The 22,735-nt window shown below is 30.5% G+C and overlaps 1 protein-coding gene across 5 annotated transcripts; it reads right to left on the bottom strand.

Moving 5' to 3' along the window:
• On the bottom strand, positions 1–22,564 carry LOC139501208 (protein phosphatase 1 regulatory subunit 42-like). Of its 5 annotated transcripts, XM_071290231.1 has the most exons (11): positions 22,391–22,545; positions 20,696–20,883; positions 19,840–20,009; positions 18,567–18,705; positions 17,845–18,079; positions 15,431–15,562; positions 14,924–14,989; positions 12,754–12,768; positions 9,459–9,576; positions 8,244–8,269; positions 2,751–2,889 (listed from the first exon to the last, which is right to left on the bottom strand). In XM_071290231.1, exons 2-10 carry the CDS (start codon positions 20,828–20,830, stop codon positions 8,251–8,253), a joined length of 1,029 nt encoding a protein of 342 aa, XP_071146332.1. In that variant the 5' UTR covers positions 20,831–20,883; positions 22,391–22,545; the 3' UTR covers positions 2,751–2,889; positions 8,244–8,250. The 5 variants fall into 5 exon arrangements, with proteins under 5 accessions (XP_071146305.1, XP_071146312.1, XP_071146320.1 ...); XM_071290204.1 differs by lacking the exon at positions 8,244–8,269 and having other exon boundaries at positions 1–2,889; XM_071290211.1 differs by lacking the exons at positions 8,244–8,269; positions 22,391–22,545 and adding an exon at positions 22,157–22,308 and having other exon boundaries at positions 1–2,889.
• Positions 22,565–22,735: the final 171 nt, after the last annotated feature.

Here is a 22,735-nt window from a genome sequence, read left to right as displayed (position 1 = left end):
TACTCTTTTATTTCACTTTTTTATTGCTTGTAAACAGAAATACTGAATCATGACACATAAAAGCAAAATTAAATATCACATCATGAAATTGAGCAAATTGTGAATAAATTATGATAGACACACATAAAATAAACTATTACAAATTGATAAGCTTTACAGAATAAACTATCTAAAATGAAAAAAAAAATGGATAAGCTTTACAGTATGGACTGTCTAAACAGAAACAAAGGTCAGCTTCAGACAGGTCAAATGTGTATTGAACCTTCCAAGTAAATAAAAATTGAATTAGACAGATTGTGGTGTCATAACAGAATTCATTTTTTATCACAAGTGACTTTCTATTCTACTATAAATATAGAACACATTGATACAACATAGAAATGGTCCACAACAAAGTGAGTCTTATTTACAACACTTTTTAAAGTAATTTCACCTTTATTTAATAGTGTCTCTTCCAATTTCTAGCAGAAATACTAGGACTGTTACAGAAAAAGTGCTTAGGAGGGCACTTTTTTTTCAGAAGCACCACCACCCATAAAATTTATTACAATAATGCATTATGCTAAAATATGTTCTAGATCCAATAATCAATGAACATAATATTCAAGCACTAGTATATATATATACCTATCTAACTTTTTTACACAACAGACCATAGAAAGATTAGGAATTCTATCCATAATGATAAACACTTTGTCAAATATATTTTACATTACAAATTTATGATACAATTTATTTCACTTATTACAGTTTATAAATTTCACTCCTTGATTGTATTACTAATACAAATAAAAAAGTTGAATATTAATATTGTCCAAGTTGAAAGGCCAGGTTTATTTCAAAACTCCAAATCCATCAACGTCAGGGATAAGTTAAATCTTTCTAGCACTGAAAAGAGGTTAAACAATGTTAAGATATGGGCTTATTATTTTCTAATGAATGCTTACTGAAAGTATGGATTCTAATGGTCTATAAATTGAAGGTTTTCATTGCTGTATTTATAATCAATATTACATTAAAAACTATCTGTGCACATACAGATACAGAAAGCTTTCTTCAAAGAGAATGCATACTCATCTTTGAAATCTTAATATATGACATGTGTTGCATACAACTAAGTCTAAGTATCAGGTCTAAAACAAAACATATATTAGCAAAATAAGCCACTTAATTAAAGGATTATAGATTTTGACAATATATTATTTTGATGTACATAATATGTGAATTTTTTTTTTGTAATGGCACTACAGTTAACAATACTGTCACAATACTTAGTATTAGCACCTCTTTACAATGGAATGATAACAAGTATATACACCTAAGAGGCAGACAAAACATACCATGGTTTGGTCTTAACAATACATGTTCCTCAATTCTGTAGTGGTACCTTAATGCCCAACTTTGATTTATTAGTATTTTCTAAATTAGCACGTTTAAAAAACCTTCAATTATCAAAGTTCTTTTTTAACTTATAGATTTCTTGCCATTATAATTTTGTTACTATAACAATAAATAATCTCTTTATATTGTTTTTATGATGAAAAGGGAAAGTGCACTGTCAGGTCTACAAAAATTTGTAAATAAAATCTGTGTTAATTGTAACACTGAGATAGATTTATGATACCAAAAATCAACAAATTCTGAACATTTTTCTGATAAATTAAGTACAAATAAAGCTACAGAACATCAAATTTACAATGAATAAGTCACAGAATGACTGACAAATAATCTGAAATTTAATCTTCCAACTAAAATAATACATACATGTAATTTATTGAACACAACTTATTTTTGAGACAGGTTATATAAGCTCATAATACTCAGGCCTGTTCAAATATTTTTTATTTCGTGAAGGGGGAGGATGGTTACTGAAAACCGTAATATGAACCCTTCAGCTTCAGGCGTAGTTCTTGACAAGATACTTAGCACTAATCTATATTTTGTTTTTCTCAAAAATAGCCAGTTTATTGATAACTGAAATCTTACATTATCTAACTAACAACATTTACTGAATATATGCATCTTTGCAAGTTACATAAGGAGGAAAGGATAGGGCTCTTACACATACTTTCATTAATTTATTTCAGATATGAACAAAAAGAGATACTGTTCATATGTCAATGAAACAGAAACCCACCAACACAAAATATTGAATAATAACTTCACAGAATCACAATACATTATTTCCACTTTAATTTAGTCTATTTAAACATATTTGAGATCATCTTAATCTATGATTCAAATTAGTATGTTTTTGATGATTTCAATTCTTTCTACAAGTAATTAAACTTGTTCCCTAAATGGCTCTCTGATTTATGAAAAAAAATTAAAGACCACAAAATTACCTGTTTATACAGATAAAATAAAATGCAATATTTCAACTTATTTTTCAAAATAATTGATGAAAAAAGATTTATGACAATAAAGAAACTGTGATATAAATAAATAATAAATTAATTAATATATTATAGTATAAATAATAAAAGTGTCGTTGTTCAACAATATAATTTACAAATTAAAATATGTATCTTCAAAAACAAATGGACAGATTTATTTGTGTAAAATACAACACTGTTCCCCAAAACAATAACTTTGTATACTGTCACTGTTGCTTCATTTGTGTATTGTACAGTTTTATTTCAAATGGAAACGTTTTGTATTAAAATGAAATGCATTGATAACAAAGATAAATTATTACAGCATGACTGCATGAGATCTACTGACTAGGATACTCAGGAACGTCAGTGTCCAAGGAGATGATCTGGTTTAATGTGATGTGTAGAATCAAGGTTACCAGTCAGTTCAAAAGTCATATTGACAGGTCTTCTTCGTACAGGGGCAGATGTGATCGTCGTACTGTTCTTGAAATCCGCAAAATCTTCGGCATTTCTGTAATAAATTGAGAATATTTGTATAGCCAATATTAAGACTGCACTTAATCTAAGGTTTTGTACAGCTGGTACATTTAATTTGAGGCCACTGTTCAATAATATTTAGTACTTACAGCGTTTTCAATAAAACATGCTATATATAAATACATATATTACTCATAGATGATAATGAAGATACATAAGGCCTTGTAGAATGATAAATTGTATCATATATGACAACTCAGGGGGAAGTTCAAATCTTTGTCTTTCAATTTGTGAAAAAAATACATGTAATATATAATAACTGAGACACCTAATGAAAAATTCATATCACAAAAATTTCAGGTCCATGCAACTGAAAAATAGCAGCAAAAGGTTAGGTCAATTGATCCTTGTCACTAAAAGGTATTTTCTTTCTCTTAAAACCATGCTTGCTATGTACATGCATATATTTGTAGGACTCTATTCAGCAAATAAAACAACTTTTCTATTAAAAAAAATAAGCAAACTCAAATCTTTTTAATCTAATATTTAAATGAAGTTTAAACTAATTGCCGGTATACTGAATCTCAAATATATTTTTTAACAAAAATGTTACAAATTTTGCAGTATGATTCAGTTCAAATCTATAAATTCTTTCTCATACAAATTTGTGAAGACTACAAAACTGTGCAGAGATTAATCTAACAATTTTGTAGACCTGATTCAACAGAACAATGTTTCTAAGGGGGACAATTCATGCATTATAACTATTTAATTTGAAAGGAACAAAATGTTATTTTACACATCAATTTATCAAAAAACCTCTGTTAAAAAATAAGGTAAATTACAGTATATTAAAAAAAGTAAAATTAAAATATTTCAATATGTTTAATGTCTGCATGCAGGATTGTCATTATAAGTTAGGAGGGAAGTAATGTTTGTTATTTCATCCCACTCAATTCTTACGAGGAGATACTGATGAACTCAGTTCAGGGGTCTGCACTGATAAAAATGGAGATTTGAAAATATCAGGTAGTCTGAAAACAAATGTATAACAAGTTTCTGGTTATGTGCTAAAATAATGTAGCTGTCTGAAAACAGATGCATACTTGTTTCATTGATATCATTCACTGGGGTAAAGCTGATGACCGTAACTGCATTCACGGTCATCCCAAGATGTCGGATGAAAAATTAGGTCAGTATCTGTATTGTCGGTTAAAGTGTTTCTATATCATTTTCTTTACAAATAATACATTTCAACGATGTAAATTTATAAAAGATTCACACGAAAATCACTAATTACTACCGAGAAATGTGCATGAAACAGGAATTTCGATTTGAAAAAATCGCTCAGATGACCGTAAATCACAATCGAGATGACTGTAACAGAATCAGCGATTCATAACAAGGGTGACCGTAATTGGTTTTAAGATGACCGTAATTTGTAAATGATGACCGTAACTTTTAAAAGGTTGACCGTCATTTCTAAGAAATATCCGTATTTATATAACTACCTTTTTGTATCCAATGAAGTTAATCGTGTTAGTATAAACGTATTAATATGAGAGTTTTATATAATAGAAGAAACTTAGATGTGCTTCAAATGCATAGTTCACCATATGTATCTTTTTTACAGTACAGGGTTGAATTTTTAAAATGAATTTGCAACAAGACATGCACATGAAGAAGTTGGGAAACCATGCCACAAACGCGCGATAAAATGACACCTTACAAGTATAATTGAAAAAAATGCGGTGCACAGCCTCCAACTACTAGACAAAAGATATTTTTTTTATTTCTGGGATTCCTTTTAATGACGTATAATAAATACACATTTTTAAAAATGCCAATGCATGTACACCCATTGATATTATATCGTCTTCTATTTTGTCGTGCAAATAAAATAACAGAAAATATTGTGATGTTGTCAATTTGTATATATACAGAAATGTTATTCATACAGTCTGGATTCTACTTCGTCAAAATTATCTCCCCATTATGTCAGGCAGTTCATTTTCACAATCGTAGAAATGGAAGCCATTGTAGGGATGACGCGCTGCCAATTTTGCTCTTGAAAACCGATAAATTTATCCACATAACACCATTACGATCCTTATATGTCAGTTGTATTTTAAAAGACAAAAGTATCTACTAGCTAATGAGTATCAGTTATTGATCTTGTTTGTATTGATTCAACTTAGGCAGCAACCATTTGATTTTCCGGGGGGCTATGGATATTTTTTTCGGACAAACTTTTTTTTTCTCCGCCATATTCGGCGAAAAACAACCTTTTTTTTCACAACAAGTCGATAACAATTGTTTTCTTTCAATTTTAGCATAAGTGGCAGCTGAGGGTGAAACACCCTGAGAAAAAAAATGTTTTAGCTGCCACTAAAAACAAATTTTTTTTTTCTCCAAAAACTGGAAGCAAACTTTTTTCCCCAAAAAAATCCATAGCCCCCCCCCCCCCCCCCCCCCAGAAAATCATATGGTTGCTGCCTTAAAACTATTGTATAATCGGGTCAGGTGGAATTTTCGAAAATTCTTAAACATTTAAAAAAAAAAAACTGATTAAATATGTCGTGGAAGGGGGGCAGACTAAAAATTTTCAGTGGTTGAAGATCATAAACCCTAGTAATCACACACAAAACAAAATATTTTTTCGAAGATATGCATTTTCATCATCCAAATTAAAAGACTGTCGTCAAGTACTTTTAGAAAAAAATAGCTATTCGAACACACCTACTCTGTTTTTGTGATTCATTAGATAGGTATTTCACTTGACCCATATATTTTATCTTTTCGTACTGTCATTTTTTTACGTTTTACGTTATAAAGTCAACCTGTAGCTTTGATATATTAAAATTATAGAATCTGAAGCGAGATGCTATATCAAATACTCTTGCTTTGTACGTTTTAAAGACAAAATGTACACCTCAAACACGCCCTAACATAAAAAGGTGCACTCGATTTTCTCTTTTCGATACAACCGTTACCTTTTTTTTCTTGATTCACATAATGGAAGGGCAGACACGAAAATTTCTGAACTAATAGATTGATATGTTGTCCCTACGTCGTAAAAAAAAATCGGAGGTTATGCATTTTCTTCATCCAACTTATAGTACCCATGTCGTCGACTTGATATCTTATTGTTCTGCATTACTATGTAATAGATACATTGTAAACTTATATGCAAATGGTGTTTTTAAATTAAACACTTCGTATTTGAGAAGAAAATTGTCGTTTTAATTGTTTTTAATAACTTTTAAAAATTTTGTTACTATAGTAAACATTACAGTAAATTTACATTTATCGCCTTCTCTAACAAACAGCTACGAAAATTTTAACGTCGTTATCAATGAATATTTCATTGTTTACGAGACATATATGCAATTTACTAGTACATGTATATTATCATTGTCATGAACCCAAAATACGGCCAATAGTTTAAAAAAAGAATTTTATGAACCATATTTATATCCGCTAACCGAGCCCTATTGAGATCGACAAACTCAACAAAAAGCTTTGAATACAAGTACGGATATTTCTTAGAATTGACGGTCGTCCTTTATAAATTACAGTAAGCCTTTACAAATTACGGTCATCCTTTACAAGTTACGGTCATCTTTTTACCAATCACGGTCATCCTTGTTATATGTTACGGTCATCTTGAAAATATTTTGATTATGATTTACGGTCATCTTAACGATTTTTTCAAATCGAATTTCCCATTTCATGCACATTTCTCGGTAGTAATTTGTGATTTCCGAGTGATTCTTTTATAAATTTACGTCGTTTCAATGTATGATTTGTAAAGAAAATGATATAGAAACACTTTAACAGACAATACAGAAACTGACCTAATTTTTCATCCGACATCTTGGGATGACCGTGAATGCAGTTACGGTCATCAGCTTTACCCCAGTGATCATTGGGTGGTTAGAATAAAGGATCTGTTAAAAATTGAAGTCATAAAAAATCAAATAAGGGCAATTCCAGTGAGATTAGCAGGCTTATTTTCTCCACAATAAAGTCTCTCTGTGTCTTGCTGGATATCTACTGGAATAACCATACATAATAAGCAAACGAAACATTTCAAGCAAATCAACTGTTGGAAAAACTAATGGAAATTATGCAGCAATGTACAGGACCATAAAATATTTAAACTTCATATCAATCTACAAAAATAAACATAATATTACTCATAACTTCCTCTAATCTCTACCTCAAATCAAAGGTACTCCTAACAAAATCATCACAAAGGACAACTATAAAGCATGACAGGTGATCAAATGATTTCTGTTAAAGGGAGGTAAATGGGAAATAGTGAAAAATGAAATTTTTAAACATGCCAATGGGAAATGAAAACTGATGTTAATGTATGAATTAAATGTATTATATCATATGGATTATTCATTAATTGTTAATAATGTGAAAGTTGTAAAACCAACATCAACTAACAATGAAAAACGTCTATTAGTATTTTATCAATGACATGTTACTTTTAAGATCAAACAATAAAATAAAGACATACAATTCATAATGAATACTGAAAATGGAAAATAAACTGATCGTGATCAATGTTGCAATTAAACTTATTCTAAAATATGGACCTGTTCATGCAAAATATTAATTTTAGTATGAGATTATCAATAGCTCTCAATTTGATGCAATCTTTCACTGCATTTAGTGGAACAGACAAAAATTTTATTTTAATATTTATAATAACTTTCAACATAAATAATTGAACTTGACTGCTATATGATTCAAAGTAACAAAAATAAAGAATTTTCAAATTAACAAATCTCTGGTCTTAGACTTGCTGAATATTACAAGTTATTAGAAGGATACTAACGTAATAATTTTGTTAAATTCCGTCAGGCCAATCATGTTACAGGAGATTGATATGATAAACATTATAAATGTATTTACACATTTTGTATTTGGCTGAATTTTGTTTCAGAATGACATTAGATCTGCTACGAATAACCTTCTGACATCTAGAAACAATCATTTTTAAATTGTGATGTCAAGGTTAATGGGAACATGTGTGATTGAACGTAACAGTTGACAAATTTGCTTACAAGTGTAAATACGTCTATTGTAAAAGGATGACATAATGACAGAAGCTGCACGCCAACAGAACCTCATACGTTCACAAGATGATGAAACAAAAACCCTAATCATTGATATGCAGTTAATCATGAGGCAACAAAATATGTGACAAAAAATTAAAATAAAATGACAATTCTCCATTAATTGGCTGTTAAAAATAATCAATGTGATTGTATTAATGGATGAACTATGACATGGTGGTGATTGTGGACACAATAACATGGTGCATGTGATAGGACGCACTAGCGGGACAACCACTCTACAGCAATACTATACCTCTTAATTAACTGATTATTAATGTTCTGTAAACAAAGTAGCAGTCAAAATAAACATAGGTATCTCATTTTGGGTAAATTTTCTTTAACACATGCAACTAAAAGTTTCATGCATATCATTTTGCTCTTTGTAATCTGCCCGTCTCAACAAAACCTTGTACTGGTTATCATATGGTTTTCAGTCATACTTTCCATTCACACATTTTATTGTCAGATTCTCTTGTAGTGGATTATTGTGCAGAATATTTTCATTTTTAGCTACAAATTGTATCCTTGATCCTTGATGCTGTATATATGTGAAACTTTTTTTTTTTTTATCTATTGCAGTATTGGGCAATAAGTGAACATTTTATGAAAAAAATTGCTTTTTGGATTCATTGTGTTAAATTTTATAATACCGGTAAGTCATTGTTGACTTACATTAAAACAAGAATGTTGTATACTTGTAAAGCCTTATTAAGCATTTAATCAACATTTTGTATAATTAAATCAAAACTGTTAATAAGCTATTTATACACTAAGTATAAGACAGAATCTATAAATAGATTACAAATGACACAAGCATTAGTTTAATGCTAATATAATGAAAATTCCATTGTCTTACCAAAATCCTCATTAGTTTTTAAAATTAAACCTGTACCCATTTCCATTCCTTAATAAAATATACCTTATGGACAAAACTTTGCTGTAAAAGTTAGGAAATAATTTAATGATAAATTTGCTATAAATTGTTATTTTGGGCAGTTTAACTGGACTAACATCAGCACATATGAGCTTATCATGAAGAGCTGAGAACAAATTGGGTCAAAGTAGCATTATTCAAAGTATGACAAAAGACCAATGAAACAGACAAAGTCATATAGAAAAGAAGTGTCTAAAAAGATAAAAATAAATTATCAAAAACTTCCATCTCTCGATCAGAGCATCAATGTGATTTATGTTTCTTTCCTCCATATATTTTGAATAGGTTTATTTTGCCAATAATAAAGACTACAATAGTACCTGTAATTCAATCTATATGATTATGCATAAATATATTATCCAGAAGTAAAAATGTGCAATGTTAATCTTGAATTTATGAATATGCTATTAGCAAAATATTTTAGCCTTCATACAATATAGTTTGTGCTCAGAATGACTAGATCAAAGTGAAAAATAAGCTAAATAACTATCTCAAAAAAATTTAAACAATCCATAATAACAAGGTTATACATACTTAGATCTGAGAATACCACTTCTAGCCTTTACTGGAGTTGTGCGGTCTGGCTCTGGCTTCTCAGACATGTTTGTGGTCGTTCGCGCAAGAAGTTCGTCAAACTGCTTTCTAGGTAATCCTATAATTATGTTAGAAAATGTCATACTAATGCACGAGACAAATTATCAATAATAAATGTATGATATGATAAATCACTGAAATATACTGCATTAGTTTTAGGTAATATACCATACTGGATTTAAAGTTTGTACTGGAATAATGAATTTGGTAATCTTTTTAATATGCTTTCAATTTAATGTATTCATGTTATTTAAATCCTTTAAAGGCAATTCTTTACATTCCTATTTTAGCTAAATCTGGATGATGTTATTTCCAGGAAAACTGTTGCTGTTCAATCATTGTCTGTTATTTTCTTTTTAAGTTAAAAGCAAGACACAATATTTCCTATGTTTTTCTGCATTGAAATTCTTTGCATACTTGTTCTTTGTATTACTATAAATTCTACTCTGAAGAACACCAATACATAAGAGTGCATGGTAAATAATTTAGGCTTGCTAACAGTAACTTACAAGCATTGTATAATGCAGAATTGTCTAGTACATGTATATTATTTGTTTGTACTGGTGTTTGTGTTATCTGTTATAATGTTATTATAAGGGTTTTAAGGTACTGTTTTTTTTATCTATTTTATGTTTTCTTATGAACTATAAAGTAGGCCAATGATTGAGATTACAAAGAGAAGGGGCTGGGAACCTAGTGATATCTAAAATAATAGTCACTCCTTTATGTTCTTTTTTTTGTTCCAAGTTGGTGGGTTCTTGTCTCATTGACATACATCTCACATCTACTTTCATTCATACACATTTTTAGTATTACCAATACTAATATTTCATACTCCTCAAAAGAAGGTCATGGATTAACAAACAAATATGCATTTTACATTTTTGTAAGTCACTCCTATTTATTCTTATTTTTTCTACTAAATTGCAGTAAGAACCTCTAGACAAGAGATTTATAAACAAATCCTGAATATCCAGTAATGCATGCTGTGTAATGGTCAAGTTGCATTGATTGTGAGTGTTCTCTTGTCATTTTGGTAGATATCATAGAAAACATCAAAATCTACCCAAAATTTGGGTTCCCGTGTTGAATTTTTTTTTATCCAAGAAGGACTGTTAATGTGGTTTTAACACCTTCATAAGGGATATCTCAAGAAATCTAATTAATTACAGGTACAGTTACAAAAGACATTTAAAAGAGAATATATATATAAAAGTCTTAAAGTTTAAAGGAAACTAATATGTTGTGGTTATATTTTTTAGTTTCAGATGACATAAATATATATTTGAATGTATTCTGACTTTTCTAATAATTCTGGTATGCTATGTTTCAAATCAAAAATGAGTAAATTTTCAATGCAGATGAAAACCATGATTGACAGAATATTACTATAAATTATCTGCAGGTAAAATCACCAATAGAAATTTATTTCTTAACAAAAATAAAACACCATGCAATAGTATATCATAATTTCATGACATTTCATTGAAGTTTTGTTAATCCAGTGATAACAGGGTTTCACTACGGTTTGTGTAAGTGCAAGTGTATGAATACCATGCAACAAGAGGAACAGGTCATTCAACATTTGGTGGTGGTCATCAGCAACATGTTTTAAGGTAGGATTTTGACAAAAAATATATAAAGTTTCAATTTTTGACAGCAATGATTTTCAAGACCAATTTTATGTATAAAAAAATATATATATATAAGCATTTATATATTCTTTATGATTAAAATCTAAGCATTATTTAAGTATAAGCTTTTTAATTAAGCAATTATAAATATAAAAAAAATATATATAAATCTTGCCATTTTAGTTAACAAAACAACATGAACAAACAAACAATTTGTGATGGTAACACACATCATCCAGATCAAACTTGACCTTTCACCTATTGTGTGGTCATAAGAAAGCCTTGTTAAATTTATATGTTGTTTTTGTGTATTTTCTTATAAAAGTGAATAATCCCATATGAAATATTGACTGTCTATGATACTGGTATGGTGTAATATGTAACTAGTAATTTTGATTGAACTAAATTTATCAATAAAATCTCATAAGACAAATACAAATGAATTTATTCAAAGAACATTGTCCTTATTTTTAATTCAGTATGTATTTATGTATCATTTCTTTCTGACTTAAATATTAATGATATATGGCAGCTGTTAATTTAGAACAAAATAAATTTGATGTTATATTATATATACATGTAGCTGTATTAAAGTTTTGTGAATACTTTTGCAGCATAAAAAAATACAACATTCATAGCAGCTTTATATGCAGTAAGATTGGCTTGGTCACTGTATTTTTTTCACTGTAGAGAAAACATCGGAACCTAGCTAGATACAAATGGCAATTTTAGTGTATAATGTAACTGTTCTTTACCAATTTCCTCACTCAATATAGACTACATGATCACAAAGACATTTCCCTAAAAATAACTACACACGTTTTACCCTATTTAAAATATTATCCCTTTCTCTATGGTAAGTAGGTGTATATATTTAGGATAGGAGATTCATTTATAAGAGATTTACAGAGAAACTAAACTCACTACACTAATATCTATCTATATGGGATTGTCTACTTTGTCCACAACAATGATACCACTGCATTTTTTTATGTACTTTCTGTTTTATCTAAACTCAAAAACCTAAGACTGGGTTACACAAACATTAAAGAAAGTTAAATGTTGTTAAAACTGTAAGCCTTTATTAAATCATTATAGTACAGAACTGGTAACACAAACATAACCATCATATGATAACATACATCAATTGCGTTAAAACCACGACAACTAATGTGCTCTGATATAAACCATCAAATGATCTGCATTTCACATAAAACTCATCAGGGGCCATTATCCAGCCATTTTAATAAAAGGGGGTTTCTTACCCAGGACAAAGGGGGGGGGTCCAACAACATGTTCCCATTTAAATGTATTGATCATCGAAAAAAGGGGGGTTCGATTGATAGAATGTACTCAATAAGACCCAATAAAACCCAGCAAATGTTACAAAAGCAACTTAGGTTGGCCCTTTTTTCACCATCTACAAATCAGAGAAACACCTACAGCATTTTTTTTTTATTTCTAAGCCCCCCTGGAAATCAAATATGTCAATAGAATGAAATACTGAGATTTTTTATCTGGGTTAATTTCACATCTAACAACTAAATCTAATTATGTTATCTAGCTTAATTATGACCACATCTGAAACACTGAAAACTCACCTTTCATCATGTAGCCTAAATAAACCAATAATATTCACTAAGCATTGTATCTAAGTGCTAATAGATTCCCAAGTTTAGCTGTTAATAGTATTCTATACAAAGCATTTTAGAATATGGATCTATTAAACAGCTAAAAACAGTGTAAGTGTTTCAAGGAATTATTTCTAAACATATCATATGGCCAGGTTGCAAAGAGAGTTTCTTTTACAACTGAAGATGAACAGTATTGTAGACATAAAAATATGAACATACAAAATAAATAAATATAAATTCATGTATAGCAATAATCCATGAAGTATGCAACAATTGATAAGTTAAACTGACCAAAATCAAATGTTGTACCTCATCACAGACATTGATGTGCTAAATGAAAAACATTTATATGTTAGCTAACAATGTCTCAGACATCACATATGAGAGTTGAAAAGAGATAGGATTGAAGAGCTGATTACACAAAATAGGTTCCCCCTGCTGAAAATTTGGCTGAAAAAGAAGTGAGTTCTAATTGGAAAAATTCTTAAACTATTTTTTTTAAGATGTAAATTCACTAAATGAAGTAATATATATATATAATTATGCAAAGTGGTTTTCCCCTTCTGCTGCTTGTCAGCCAAAGAGCAGATTCATCATGTTTTCAGCCTAAACATTGTTTTTAAAATCAGAAGCGAAAAAAAATATTTAAAAAAGTAACTACCATTCCTTTTCCTATTAAAAGATGAATCACCAATTAAATGCTTACTTTCCTCTGTTACAGGAAAGAAACATTCTCGCTAAATTTTACATTTCGTAAACTCTTACCAAGTTTATATAAAGAATAAACATTAGCCTAGATCTAAAAACAAACACATTCTGTATGAAACACCAATTTTACTATTTTGTCCAATTTCTTTTGCTATGGTCTTGTTAAAAGTATTATGATAATTTAATGAAAAATGGTTATAATCTTATCAATGAGGAAATAGTTTTTCTAACTCTAGATTTCTATCTTGGAATCAGAATAGTAAAATTGTGGATTCACTTGTACATAGATTTAAATAGCTTAGTAATCCACTTGGACTACAATTCTCTGGTGTGTACATTTAACATTCAGATGATAAGTTTCTTTTTTCTACTATTGTATAAAATGTGATATTTTGGAATTGACATTGGTTTTGTAAGCTATTTGTATCACTATATATCAGATTTATTTCATACCCAATATTGTTTATCAGTTTAAAACTTGATGAAAAGGAACGACTTGATTGAGGATATACACACCAAAGAATCTGACCTTTCATGCTTGAAAGAAGAATTATAATAAGTATATATATACTGTCATGCCTAAAGTGATACCTTTAAGAAAATTGGGTCTGAAAATATAGGTTCTGATTCAATAAGACAGTTAAATGTAAAACAGACATGGTAAACTCTTATAAATATGTGTATATGAATTCACATGTGTTACTTAAATGAAACTCGAGTTTCTTATATCTTTATCTTTTATGTTTTATATTCATAAAAATTTCATGATCTGATATTGTAGATTTTCACACGAAGAAATTGATAAAACTATTGGTCTACAATGAAATCTGTCTGTTCTTTTTTCAATCCATGCCAAATACTCATGATATTACAATATTGAATTCCTAGCATTTATTTACAATTAATGCTAGGTTCAATTCAAAAATATTAAAGTCTTTTTAAATATTGGTACTTCAAGTGCAAATAGTTATTGTATTTTAAAGGAGTACATTGAAGGACTTTTTGTCTTATTTTAAAATTATGTTTTAAATTGTAAAAATATTCGAATTAGCTCTCGCCGCGATATAGCCTTATTGTGCTAATGCGGCGTAAAGCAACCAACAATCAACCAACAATCAATCAATCAATATTTTAAAGGAGAACTACACTCCAAAGACTTCAATAAGGTATGAACTACATTCATTGGATAAAAAGTTAAAATTCAATTGCATTTTCTACATTTACTATTCAAATTCAAATTTGACAATAATTCTATTAATAATGTCAATTCATCAACCAAGTCACCAGTGTGTGATCCTTTTGTTGAAAGGATAATAAACAGATCAGAACACATTGCAATGTAAAGAAAACATCTTTGGCAAAGTTATCCTAAGAGATAATTCTGTCAAAACTAGTTAACCATTGATACATCTGTAAATACTACACTTACCTGGCATCATATAACCTGGAACTTTAGGGTTACGTGGGTCTTTAACTGGAGGTAATTCTTTGTTACCTATAAAATACCAGTATTATAGATATATATATAGATTGTAGTATACTTTAAAAATAAAAAAATAAATTATCTGATGTCAGCTGTTCAGACTGACTGCAAAAATCTCTTGTAAAAAAACCTTTTACTTAAGAGATGAAGAAGAGGAGGTGTCATTTTCAAAGAAACAAATATTTGTTTAACTATTCTCAGTAATGAATTAACTTCCATTTCTGGAATTAAATCTTGTCATAATCACTATGTTCTGAATTTCTAATTTTTCATAATTCTCAAACTTAAAGTTTTAATTGATTATATTTTATTACAGAATAACCTTTACCTTTGAAAGAAAGCTTTTCATTTATAATTTTTAGAAGTTTAAAGTGGAAAACTGTTTGTGTTACAATGAGTGTATGTAGGAATAGTTTTGTTTGTTTGTTGTGTATTCTATATTGTAAGTTATACCATCAAGAAAATCTCCTACATTTCCTTTGCGATAAATTTCTTCTCTTTTCTTCTTTTGTACTTCTTTTGATGCATGCCAATTCCTTAAAAACTGACGAGAAGTTTCTGATATTTCTTTACCATCTAGAATTTCTGGAAAAAGAAAAATAAGTACCACTTTTGAAAGAGAAGTTAGGTGAACATGTTTGTGACATCACAAAGGACATTATTGTATTTTAAGTGACCCCACTATACTATCCGTTTGATTTATCAATAAAATATACATAATTTCAAAATAGCTTTTTTCATTAATGTGATGTACCTAACATACTAATGCAACCTAAATTCAATTGAACATGTTTTAACCAAGAGGCTCTCAAGAGCCTGAATCGCTCACCTTAAGTTTTTTGCTTAAATCTTCCATGAATGATTATTTTGGGTTTTCAATTTATATAAATGGTTCTTCGATTCTGTCATATCTTCTTCAAAAGCAAAAACAAGAGAGGACACACTGAAATGTCTCGTTTGTCTCGTGTTCATAATATAATTTATGATGAAAGTATAAAAAAACATTGTATACCCCAAGCGTTACATTATTGCTGTTTACAGTTTATCTACATTTGTAATAATATTCAAGATAATAACCAAAAACAGCAAAATTTCCATAAAATTACCAATTCAGGGGCGGCAACCCAACAATGGGTTGTCCGATTCATCTGAAAATTTCAGGGCAGATAGATCTTGACCTGATAAACAATTTTACCTCGTGCCAGATTTGCTCTAAATGCTTTGGTTTTTGAGTTATAAGCTAAAAACTGCATTTTACCCCTATGTTCTATTTTTAGCCATGGCGGCCATCTTGGTTAGCCGGGTCCACGGACACAATTTTTAAACTAGTTACCCCAATGATGATTGTTGCCAAGTTTGGTTCAATTTGGCCCAGTAGTTTCAGAGGAGAAGATTTTTGTAAAAGATAACCAAGATTTACGGAAAATGGTTAAAAATTGACTATAAAGGGCCATAACTCCTACAGGGGTCAACTGACCATTTCGGTCATGTTTGACTTATTTGTAAATCTTACTTTGCTGAACATTTTTGCTGTTTACAGTTTATCTCTATCTATAATAATATTCATGATAATAACCAAAAACAGCAAAATTTCCTTAAAATAACCAATTCAGAGGCAGCAACCTAACAATCGGTTGTCTGATTCATCTGAAAATTTCAGGGCAGATAGATCTTCATCTGATAAACCATTTAACCTGATGTCCGATTTGCTCTAAATGCTTTGGTTTTTGAGTTATAAGCCAAAAACTGATTTTACCCCTATGTTCTATTTTTAGCCATGGTGGCCATCTTGGTTAGTTTGCCAGGTCACCAGACACAATTTTTAAACTAGTTACCCCAATGATGATTGTTGCCAAGTTTGGTTCAATTTGGCCCAGTAGTTTCAGAGGAGAAGATTTTTGTAAAAGATAACCAAGATTTACGGAAAATGGTTAAAAATTGACTATAAAGGGCCATAACTCCTAAAGGGGTCAACTGACCATTTCGGACATGATGACATATTTGTAAATCTTACTTTGCTGAACATTTTTGCTGTTAACAGTTTATCTTTATCTATAATAATATTCATGATAATAACCAAAAACAGCAAAATTTCCTTAAAATTACACATTCAGGGGCAGCAACCTCACAACGGGTTGTCCGATTCATCTGAAAATTTCAGTGCAGATAGATCCTGACCTGATAAACAATTTTACCCCCATGTCAGATTTGCTCTAAATGCTTTGGTTTTTGAGTTATAAGCTAAAAACTGCATTTTACCCCAATGTTCTATTTTTAGCCATGGCGGCCATGTTTTTTGATGAAATTGGAATTAAAACACAAACTTTATTCTAGATACCCTAGGAATCAATCAGATGAAGTTTGGTTTGAATTGGTTCAGTAGTTTCAGAGGAGAAGATCTTTGAAATAGTTTACGACGATGACGGACGACGACGACGGACGGACGCCAAGTGATGGCAAAAGCTCACATTTCCTTTTGGAAAGGTGAGCTAAAAATATAATTATAACACTTGGATAGAATGAGCTATCTATTTTATTATAGATTGCCATAGAGATGGTTCCTTTTGTACAAGAATCCACACCATGCAAGACGCTCATGGGTAGTCAAGGTCATAAAACCCCTACTAGTAGTAGAACAATAAGAAAGTTAATTGATTTTGAATGGAATCTTTAGACCATCTACAACAATTTTGCTTATATTTATGACAGTTCAATTATGTAAATTTGGAAAACACTGAAGAAAACCAGTAGATAAAATTAAATGTACATGTAATAGGTAAACTAGTAGATAATCTGTATAAAATGTGCTAAACATGTGATGTATTTTTCACCATTCTTAATGCATGAACTATTTGAATTTTACCCACCTAAATGACTTGCCATGACGATTACTCTATCTCTGTATTTAGCTTTATGACACAATGGATTTCCCATTAAATCTAGTCTCCACAATCTATGCCACTGTCCAAAGATATTAGCAAGTTCCTTCATGTCCATTAACTGATTGTCTGTTGCATGAAATTGTTGTATCATTATTAAACATTCTAAGTCACTAATACTGTTCAAATTGTTCCCTGACACATTAATCACTTGTAAAGATCTCTGCAAGGAAAGATAATCAGTGCAAATAGTATATAAATTGAAATACATAAAACTCTATAGTAATAATGCCAGATTATCTACAAAATAAGCCTTTAAATCTCTATTTCTCATAAAGGTGTAGTATACATTGAATCTGAAGGATACCATTTATTATCAACAGTTGTGGTTACAGTTGTGGTTGTATAGAAAATGTTTCAAGTTCCTCTTGCACTTGTGTTTGTGCTCGAGGAGCTTCATTTGCATTTTGATCTGGTGTATTGTTTTTGTATGGTTGTACCTCAAACTCTTTGCGATGAATATTAGATAAGCGCCTAAGATTTGTCTGAGAGATTTGTACGATTTTTTTTACAATTCAACAAAATAACCTTTACTAAAATTTGATCAAACACATAACTGGCTTTTGTAATTGATAACATCCAATAGTATCTTCAATACAATATTTATACACTTTCATGACATTTTTATCTGTCACAGAAATAATCCTTACCGACAAAGATCTAATTGTGCGAGGATCAAACAGAAGTTTTTCTCCAGGAGGTAACCTTTGATTTTCCAAGTGAAGTTCCTGTAAGTTGTCTAACTTATCAAGTCCCTCTAATACTGTAATACAGTTACCGCCTAAGTACCTGAAAAATAGTTAGAAAATGGGCTATGAGTTATTGTGTAAGACAGTTAATGATAATCATCATAATGTGACATTTTTTCTTCTGAAATGTTGAGTGACTTTACAAAACATAAAACTTATTGCAAGAGAAGTAAGAGAGTTTGTAGACAACACTGATAGACCTTAAAATATTTTTAATTACAAATTGACTAAAAAAAAGAAAAGTAGATAAGAAGTCACAAGTCAGAAAGTTCTCAGAGTTGAAAGACTATAGACAATCTGCTTATCGCTATTCTAAGCAAGGTTAATAAAATTTGGGTTATGTATCATGATGTTTTTACTCTATTTAAAAATGAGAATTCTGTGGCTTTAGATGAAACATTAACACACAGTAGATCATAAATTATGTTAACTTACAGAAAGTAATTCTACAGGAATTCTGCTGACTTACAGTTAGGATAGTTTAATGATTGAAACTGGTTCCATTGACTTTTGGTTAGTATGTTGTAGGTATGTTGTCTCATTGACACATACCCTTGTATCTTACAGCTTAATCACTCTGACAAGAGGTGAATCACTGTCTCACAGTCAAAACAGTTTGACAGGGATTGACTTACAATTTAGACAGTCTGACAGGGATTGACCTACAATATAGACAGTCTGACAGGGATTGACCTACAATTAAGACAGTCTGACAGGGATTGACCTACAATTAAGACAGTCTGACAGGGATTGACCTACAATATAGACAGTCTGACAGGGATTGACCCACAATTTAGACAGTCTGACAGGGATTGACCTACAATTTAAACAGTCTGACAGGGATTGACCTACAATTTAGACAGTCTGACAGGGATTGACCTACAATTTAGACAGTCTGACAGGGATTAACCTATAATTTAGACAGTCTGACAGGGATTAACCTATAATTTAGACAGTCTGACAGGGATTGACCTAATATTCAGACAGTTTGACAGGGATTGACTACAATTTAGACAGTCTGACAGGGATTGACCTACAATTTAGATAGTCTTACAGGGATTATCCTACAATTTAGACAGTCTGACAACAAGTGACTTACATTGAATTTAGACAGTCTAACAAGGAGTGATTTATAGTTTAGACAGACTCATAAATCTGGCAAGAAGTGACTTACAATTTAGACAGTCTGGATAGAGGTGTCAGGTTCTCTATTTTACAGATATCATTATTCTGTAAGTACAGCATATTAATGTTCTGGTTCTGGTGAAGCATAGGAATTCTATTCAGCTGATTGTCGTAAAGGTACAGCACAGACAAATTTTTACACATAGACAATTCATCACTCTGAAACAAAATAAAATAAAGTCTTAATAGAAATTGACACAAAAATATGCAATAAAACATTTTCATTGATGGAAAACTAATATATAGAGCAGAGGTCCATTATTGGTACATGTACCTGTCATTGACACAATAACTTAATATGCCTTCCAGTTCAAAAACAAATGCTCTGTTTTCCAACAATTTTCGCAAATTTGGTGAAAACTATCTCCCAGGATATTCAGATACAAGAAATATAAATAATTGTACTTCTAATAAAACATTTTATTTCAATAATATAGGTCCTGTTATTAATGAAATCAAAACCCTGAAAGTAATTTTATCAAAGGCAGAGATGGCCTTAATTATATTAGCATAACTTCCAACTTGGCATTTGATTTTGCCTTCCCTATGTATTGATTAGACCACCCGCACTGATAAGTCTTATTGTAGATGAAATATGCATCTGCCAAACAAAATTGTATACCAAGTATCTTTGATGATTTGTTCTTAATACCCGTAATATAAAACATGATAGCAATTAAAATGCCTATGACAATGAATAACAGTATATTAAAAGTACTGTGACCCAAAAACATTAAATTATTTATATTAGTTGTGTTTGGTAAGGATTATCAGTTATATCATTCTATAAATCAATTACTTGATAAGTTAAAAGATAAAACTACAATTCATAATAGGTGACATACCACTTCATCAATATTTCTGTCTTCCAAGTAAAGATGAGTTAATCTACGTAAATACTGTGACATAGATTCATCTCGTTTCTTCTTGGTGTAACCAGAGGTACCCCTTGCAATCAGGTCAATAGTTAACTTGACCATTTTAATAAAATATTCTAAAACATAAAATCATGTAGCTTCCATACTTTCCATCCCTGTAAAAAGACACGATTTCATGATCTCTAAATTACAATTTTACAGTATATTTTAAAAAGTAAATGTGTTATCATTGAGCAATGTTGAGTGTTTATTTATTACTATATATATATTAAAAAACAGAGATTCTTAATCATAAAAGAAAACAATGTTAGTACCTGATTTATTTTTGTTAGAAAGAAGGAAAATTTATAATGTAAAAAGTTTAAATTAGTGGCGAAAAATGTATTTTTTTGGCGAAAGAGGTGGCAAAAAAGAAAATGGACCCAGTGCAAAACATGGTTGTAACAATCAAAGGTTTCAAATATTTATAAAAGATCACAGCTGGTTATCAATACTGATCAACCATATCAATTGTTACAATAGACGTCCTATAACTTTTAATTGAGTTCAATCACTGCCAATATAAACAATCATACACCTAATCGCTATTTGTCCGCTATTACTGGACATCACCAAGGTTCCAATAAAATTTTAATGTCATTATAAAAAAGTGGTTGTTGAATGATGTCAAATATCAAGCCGAGCGGATGCTTGTGTCAACTTTCACAGATTTCCAAATAGCGATAAGATGTATTACAATAGAGTATGTGTAATTTTACATCGCTTTGAAAATTGATGTTCAATCTTATAGACTGATTCTATCTAAAGTCTAGTGTTATTGTATCAATCAAATTTCTAATGCAAGCTGGTATTGACAAAAAACTACATGTAGTACTGTGGCCACACTGGTTGTGAGCATAGGCAGATCAAGCCCCTCACCCCCCTCTCCCCCCTTTTTTAGAGTGATTAGATTATGTAGGGAATCACTGAAGCATCACTGTAGCAAGCCCCTCTTATGGCAGTCAGTGGGGTCTCCTTATAAAAAGATATGGATCAAACACCCGAGAGGATCAAAGATTGAAGATTGAAGGATCAAATGTTTATCAGGACTCTGGGATGGTGTGTTTTTAAGTTCAGGATTTCGGGACGTCATGAGTTAAATTTATTTAAATTCTGGACCAGAGCTGGATTTCATGTTATTAAGCCAGGGATTTCGGGATCAGGACCACTCTGAACCCCCCCCCCCCCCCCCCCCCTTTATGGTGTACATTGTATGTCACAGTATGATGTCCCCTGTTTGTAATGCCTATTCTTTTCAACCAAGTTAATTCTGATTATTCAGACCATTCATAACAAACCAAGGATTTGTATAGTAAGACTTACTATACACATCCTTGAACAAACCTGTAAAAAAGGGGGTGTTCAATGGCCAGTAACACTAACAAGTACCTGGGTGCGACTCCAATTAGTTTGTTTATCTTATTCACATTGTTGATTATATGTTATAAATTGTATATTCAACTCCACTCATTGGTCATAAAATGATCGTTCCGCACTAAAATAAAGCAAAATAAAGAATACTTTGAAAGCATAATCACGTGACCAGTCGTTAGGCTTTTGTTGCTATGAAGTTTACGAAGAAATTTGACCCTCGAAACTTTCCAATATATTATATTCAAATACCTGTGAAGTAAACAGTTTGTTGCCACTTTTTAATATGGCTCTGTATCTTTAAATGATATCAAACAGAAGAAATATTTCAAAACAAGGTCAAGTCTGATACAAGCGCCTTATTGACAGAAGAATTCAATAAAACGCAATTAAGATAATACTCGACTTGGTTTAATCAGCAGCGAATGTGCTCTATTCAGATTATTTTCAGACAGAATTTAGAAATAAATACTAAAGTCCAAAGTGTATTTAAGAAAAAAAACAACCAACTATCACCTTCTCAGGGCTCGTGAGCACCGACAATTTTATCTTTCAAATCTTTGTTCCTTTATACTTGTTTATAGCAAGGATGCAATA

The sequence above is a fragment of the Mytilus edulis genome, chromosome 1 (assembly GCF_963676685.1).
Source record: "Mytilus edulis chromosome 1, xbMytEdul2.2, whole genome shotgun sequence".
Classification (NCBI taxonomy): domain Eukaryota; kingdom Metazoa; phylum Mollusca; class Bivalvia; order Mytilida; family Mytilidae; genus Mytilus; species Mytilus edulis.
This window is presented reverse-complemented; position numbering and strand designations above follow the sequence as displayed.